General features: G+C 34.9%; 1 protein-coding gene across 1 annotated transcript in view; it reads right to left on the reverse strand.

The window, feature by feature from the left end:
• Positions 1-5829, reverse strand: part of LOC147855747 (transcription factor MYB14-like) — a 7211-nt gene extending 1382 nt beyond the window's left edge. Inside the window, exons 1-2 of the mRNA XM_087330533.1 lie at positions 5181-5829; positions 4577-4706 (exon numbers count right to left, since the gene is read on the reverse strand). Coding sequence (XP_087186659.1) covers positions 4577-4706; positions 5181-5280 — 230 coding nt within the window. The 5' untranslated portion in view covers positions 5281-5829. The remainder of the gene's footprint in view (positions 1-4576; positions 4707-5180) is intronic.
• Positions 5830-7210: the final 1381 nt, after the last annotated feature.

Here is a 7210-nt window from a genome sequence, read left to right on the forward strand (position 1 = left end):
ATATCGAAGATGAGGAGCATATCACAATGCAATGTGAAGAATTCACAACGGTCATATGACAATGCTTCCTACCACCAATTACCACATGCACCAACGGTACAAAGTTTCTTGAAATAAAAAATCCCAACCCCAACTCTTCAACATATACTTTTTGTTTGAGCATATGAGCAACATTAGTAAAACATGGCATGGTCGCATTCTTTGCGCCACCAAAAAATATTCTTGTAACCTTGTCTTTTGGATCTCATAGGTCATACTTTGGAGTCTGGACCTCACATAGAATGACAAAATATTTTGAGTTTAGTGTGTATGCCTCCACTCTAGAGAGGTAGCATTGAATGGGCTACATCCATCCATGCAAAATATCGTCATTGTGAGCCCTCTATCTAACATATGTAGGAATGTGATATGATTCTCACCCCATAGAACACCCACCCCCAATTTAGTCCTAATAGTAGTGTTCCCTCAATTTCTTTCTCTCTCTTTTGTATTGAAGTTGTATTCTAATGGAAAGCCATATATTTTACTAACTTACGCAACAAAGCTAAGCGTTAAATCATAATATCAGTACTACTTTGCCAACTGCTATTACGGGATGGCTTGTTAAACTAGTATGATCATGTGAGTGTCATACTCAAATTTCCACCAAGAAGGGTGAATACATATGTGGATGCATTATTTTCACATTGAGTGTTTTTACTACAAAGTAGTAACCCCCATTCATATGGAGAAGTCACATACAAGATGGTATGGTGATTTGGCCCCATAGGTCAAATTGGCCTCATCATGGACAATAAAGTGTTTATTCTATTTTGTTCTATATCTCTCAAGTTCGTAAAAGTTGTGTATATTGAAAACAATCATAAAACCCTCATTGTCCCTATTGGAATAATGAGGATGTTATAGCAAGCTAATCTCTTAGAGGTACTATAGAGGTAGTTGTAACCTCCCTCTCTCTCTCTCTCTCTCTCTCTCTCTCTCTCTCTCTCTCTATATATATATATATATATATATATATATAAAGCAACCAAGCCTATTGATTGTATTCAACCATATCTCATTACTAACATGAGTATTAACTCCCGTAGAGACCTCACACAAGCTCAGTATTGAAATTGTATTATGACATCAAATTTTGTCAAATATAAAGACATGTAAGGTATGCAAGGAAGGGCTAGTAGAGGATGAGTATCATTGGCTTTTTACATGCTCAATATATGGTGCAATTCATGAAAGCTATGATGACATATTCAGTTGGGGTGATAACTTGAGTGTCACACTAAAGAGAACACCTGGAAGGTTGAGCTCATATGTGTATGCCTTAATTCACACATTGAGACTTTGTGATTAAACTATGAGTAACCCTTCGTAGGAAGGAGATCCTCACCAATATAACGTTACTCAAGCCCCATGAATTTATGGACGTAAAATGTGTGTGAGAGAGTGAGAGAAACATTACTTACAATGGGTGTGACAATGATAACCATCCAAGAGACTCAACAAGACAATGATACAAAAGATTAGTAGACACTTGTAACAATGTGATCGGGCTCGTAAACACCAATCAATCCATGGTTGTTCTCCTATTTGTAAAGGTAGGGGACCTTGCATCAATGCAATATTTTGTAGTTGTTGCCAAATAAACCTAGAGAGAGAGAGAGAGAGAGAGAGAGAGAGAGAGAGAGAGAGAGAGAGAGAGAGAGAGAAAAGCTGAAAGGTATTCTCACGTGGAAATTTTGGATGCTAGAGCATGCGGGGATCATTTCCTCAAATGCATATTCAGGTTTTTTAATGACATTACAGGACATCCCTCTCCTTACATAGGCATATGATAGGTAGAGGAGACTAAGAAATGTTGTAACTAAGTGTATTTTACATACAATTAATATAATTGTGTGCTTTTACCAAAGAGGGAAGTGGTGTATATACTAAAAGACGAAAACACAAAGAAGTTCTCATTGTCCCTACTATAATTGTGAGGATCATATGAAAGGATGAACACTTCAAATCACTCGAATTGTAGATATTCAAGCGTAACCCTATATGATGGGGAAAATGAAACTTTGGTTCTCTAACTAGGGTTTCCCATAAGCAGCAAGATTGAATATCAAAGAGAATTCTAATGGTGACTCTTGTATAGGGTTATGAAAAAGAGAATTATAATGATAATGGGTTATAAAGTGATCATGCAATCTTTGCCAACTAATGATGCCCAAGATTGTGGCTAATATATTAGATAACATGAGGATACAAAAAATGTTTGTTGACTAACCCTACAACAATAATGAAGATCATATCATCAATTACCACACGTCTACAACTCAAATACACTACCCTACACCTCTAAGAATTGTACTAATTTAATACATGCCACTACATAAAATATAGGTTGAGTGCATGTCGTTATCAAATAACCTCACTAACAAATATATGTCCATGTTTGTGTGTATTTGTGTGTCTCACATATACACATATAGAGAGTATCGGCTATGGTAAATTCAACAAATAATGATAAACCTAGAATGCCCGAGTGAGAAAATCTAGCTATATTTTGGATCCAGTGTGTATTTTAGTAATCAATGGAGAGGTTATAAGTTTTAAGAATCTCTATTATGAAAATTGCAAGGAATCAATCGTGGTCAAATTTTCTTATTCTAGCGTCAAAATTAGAGTCAATGCTAGATGCAAAAGACAAAGATATTATAGTGATTATGAATTATACTACTCAAAGTCATAAAGAGTAGGGAGTCTTCTATTCATTATAGTGAGGAGGCTAAGCTCAACACATTCAAGATGCACCTAGCATGTTTGGGTACGCGCTCGAAAATGTGCATTCATGTTGCCTACTTTTGCACCAATGTGGTGCCAAATTCTTAACGATGACTTCAACATCAATCATGCATCCTCAAATTATCCCAGAAAGGATGATACACAATGCTCTCGCCCTGAGATATGAGATTGTTGTCTTGGGGCAAACAATAATGAAACATTGAAACCATCTCCCTTTAATGGAGCAAAAATGGATGGCCCCACATAACACATATGTGGTAAATATTAAAGGAAGTTACAAACTACTAGTTATCTTAGGCTCATGGAAAGTCAAGCTACGAAGGTGTTCAATTAGTCCTTGATTTTGCATATATGTGAAGCATAATGGTTAGAATGTGTTGATATGTCACCATTGTGATTGCATTATTGCAAGATGATGAATTAAGTTAGATGTGCTCAAATGAGTTTGATGCTAGTAACTAGGACATGGGGACAGTCAAGAAATCATAGTCAAAAACTAAATTAAAAATCGCCCGAGGATACATTGAAATATCGAGCAAATGTCAAATAGATCATTTGTAAGTAGATTCACTTCTACCCTACTATATTAAGCACTCAAGAGAGTTGGAACCAACATTTAAGAGAGTAATGCATCAGTTATCACAAAGAAGTCATGCATGGAAGGGTTATTCCATACATATGCCAATAACGATGTGAATCTATTATCTTGAGACCAATATAGTATCTCTAGATGCTCCCAACTTCTATCAAATAGTATCTCTATGAGCTCCTTTGCCCTTGGTTGTATGTATGCTCATAATGAGATTAAACATTTGATGAGATGCACCTTGGAAGTGCACCAATAAAGAGAATAAAAAGCATTGGTTTTAGTAAACCTCTTTACAATGATTCTAAAACTAGAAAAGCTATAGTGCATAACAAGGTATCTACTTTAAGAATGATTAAATATAATCCCAATGCAAAAGCAAAGAAATTGTCCTATTTCAACAAGCTAGAAGTAATTTTGCATATTGAGAATGCAAAGGGGATAAAATTAGGAAACTCCACTCAAAACAAATTGGGCAAGCAAGATTGTTCAAGGTCAAACATGCTTGCTCAAAATTATCTAAAGGGATATTGAGTTCATAAATTACACTAAAAAAGAATATGGTGATCCATAAGAAGGAATTAAGACCAACTTGCTCAAAATGATTGCCCTAATTAGTGATCTTAGATGATTAGGAAGAGATACATTGGACCAATGAAGTAGAAGAAATTTTAGGCACTTGATATTATGGACATTGATCAATATGGTGTGATAGTTCTCAAGTAGAGACCAACTTAACCAAGAAACAACCTCAGGGTAAATTGGGCATTGCACAAAAAAAAACGAATGAAACAATAGATGAGTGGATTACGATAATAAAACAAAGTTGTGGAGTGTTCATTTAATTATAAGAGGGTAAACAACATGCAATATAAGAAGATTGAGGGTTTTGATCATTGATCGAACATAAACTTAGTCATAAACTTTTAAATGGTTTCCATGGCCATTTGTTCCTTTGCAATGCAACTTGTCTAATGCAATGATTATGCCATGAGAACATCTCAATCAATTCTGGGCTAGAGAGGACCGTGACGCAAATTATAGCTATCATAGAGATGATTACAAAAGGGATTAGAGTTGTTGCAACAAAATTGTGTGACTTAATATGATCATATCATTTCGCCAATGAAACAAGATAAAATGTGAATAATCGAACGAATTTAGTGTATAAGTAGAAAAGTTTGGTAAAAAAAAGGTTACCTATTGCCAAGAGTCTTGTGAAGCTTTACGATGAGTCGAATTTCGTCGGCACAAAATTTGCCACGCTTGAGGTCAGGACGAAGATAGTTTAACCAACGAAGCCTACAACTCTTCCCACACCTTTGGAGCCCTACATAAGTTTCAATAATTCATTTTCTTTCTTGACCCTAATAAATATCCATGTTTTCACTTTATTTGTTTAGTAACCTTAACATTACTTTTCATAACTACATTAGTATTTAGTACATTGTTAGGGACATACTTAAGCTTAGATATTACTATTAACCAATATCATGGTTTATAACCCATTAATTCAAACATTGACTATTAGCTTTAAATGTGTTTTAACTATTCTCAATCTTAATGTTATTTATAGGTATCTCATTAACCTATTACAATTTGGGGGATCAAGTTGTCATTAGACATGGTGCATTTCCAGCTCAAACCTCATTTGTAAACAAATAGACCCTAAGCAATTGGAATGTGCCTAATAACATTGGCACACATAATACTACAATAATGTTATTGTTTTCAAGATTGTCATTGGACACATGGAATATATTACACATTTTGTATTGGCATCAAAATAAGGTATAGTGATTACCAGCATGCTTAGCCACATCACTCCAATTGCCATAGCCATGTTGGGCTACATAGGTTTTGAGCTTAGCATCCTCATCTGGGGACCATAAGCTTTTCCTCATGATAAATATGGTTAATTTTTTTTATAGTTCTTTTTATTATATATTGGATTTAGGATTACACAAAGAAGGACCCAAAGAGAGAAATGTGCAATATGGGGGGGGATTTAGAGGAGGGATCATAAACTTGAATTACATGGTTGAATGAGATAAAGATTGATTGGTGGACAAGATTTTTATGTGCGTCTAAAGAAGACTTGGGAGTAAGATTGATGTGTGTGTATGTGGGGGCAAATTATCAATACCTCACCCAAAAATTGTGTGTAAATGGGCACATCTATGTGCACATCTATGATCTTAGAGAGTTAGACCTCGCGCCGATTTCTCAGATGGTGTAGTATTGTCATCAGTTGTGAAGTCCCCTGATTAACTAAAGGAAATTTTATTAATCAAAGGCAAAAGGAAAGATGGAGATGGAGATGGAGATGAGCTTTACCACTATTCCTCCTCTCATTGCAATGCAAAAAATTAAATCAATGAAAGAAGTCGTGGAGTATGGGGAGAGCGGGGGGCATTGAGGAGACTAAGTAGTCCTTTTGTTTTTTGTTTTGTTGTTTTCTTGCCCATTTGTCTCATAGATATGAAGAAAGGGTGAGCCAAATCTCAGTCCTTTCCACAGTCTTTTGTCACATCACGTAGCCACATGCATTCAAGAGAACTTTCTTGACATTGCACGTTGGAATATCGATGCACATGTCTTACATATTTTAGAGAAGCATGTCTCCTTTTAGGACACTTTCACATGAATCCCCATAACACGACTCTCATACGTGAAATGTCTCTTATGCATCCGATTAGATTCCCTCTAAAGCACTTCCATCGACACACTCCGTCAAAGTACTCACAACTTTACTATCCTCTCGTAATTACATAGGTTTGTAAGTTCTTTTCAAATGATAAATAAATGTATAGTTCTTCAAATCATATAACTTGCATGTATCCATCATGCATACATGAATGATCTATAGAGACCAACATCAACGAACATACACTTAATTTCCATTTAAGACTAAAGTTTATAGAGACATGTATCGATTGACCATACTCTAATCAAAGGGGGAAGAAAAGTTAAATTTGCATTTAATTAGCGTCCACTCGTTTCTAATATGAACACATGCTTACTGATGTTTGAAGTGCCATTTCCGTTAGAGTAAAGTAATTCAACCATTGAAAAGTAGTGATTCCTTTCATGTAACTATAGAAAAACAAATCGTTTTGATAAATATGTGATAAAATAGATCGATATATTTTTAATATCCATTGAAGACCGATTGAGATCTATAAAATACTCATTATTAAGGTGAAATTTTGCCCGATAGCTCATTGCCATGATTATGATATTTTCGATTATAATATACTTTGAATGATGCATACCAATATGAATTGACAAGTTATGGTTATAATGAGAAGTTTCTAAGCATTCAAATTACTTAAGGGACAAACACATTCCTTTACCACGGAGTATCGAAAAAGCTTCAAATATATATATATAGTTCACGAAGGAGGCATTGTGTGCTAAACCACTAAATGGCAAACGATTGCCTTCGACAAATAATTGGTTATCGATTCAAGAGCTACATTATTCAATTTCAGAAATTCAAATAAATAAACTTGATGCCTTGTCATCTTAAGATTGTGGGCTATATATCACGGGCTATGGGTTTGACGTTGATCTCATTAGCACTCTTTGTAATTTTAGTTGGAACTATTCGTAGTTCTACTTTAAAAAATCATTACGCTACTCCCAAAAACATGACTTTATAAAATTGTCATTGACATTTGTTTCCATGATATAAGGTGTGTGAAAACGGTATGTGATGGCAATGCTAATAAATATGTGATGGTGTTAATGAAGGAAAGGAATTGCATGAAATAAAATTGATTTCCCTCACTATTCAATTTTCCAAGGGAATATGCAATGTGTAAATATTGT

Source organism: Azolla caroliniana, unplaced genomic scaffold (assembly GCF_043228905.1).
Source record: "Azolla caroliniana isolate FFs.n. ecotype wild unplaced genomic scaffold, voAzoCaro1.0.p SCAF_14, whole genome shotgun sequence".
Classification (NCBI taxonomy): domain Eukaryota; kingdom Viridiplantae; phylum Streptophyta; class Polypodiopsida; order Salviniales; family Salviniaceae; genus Azolla; species Azolla caroliniana.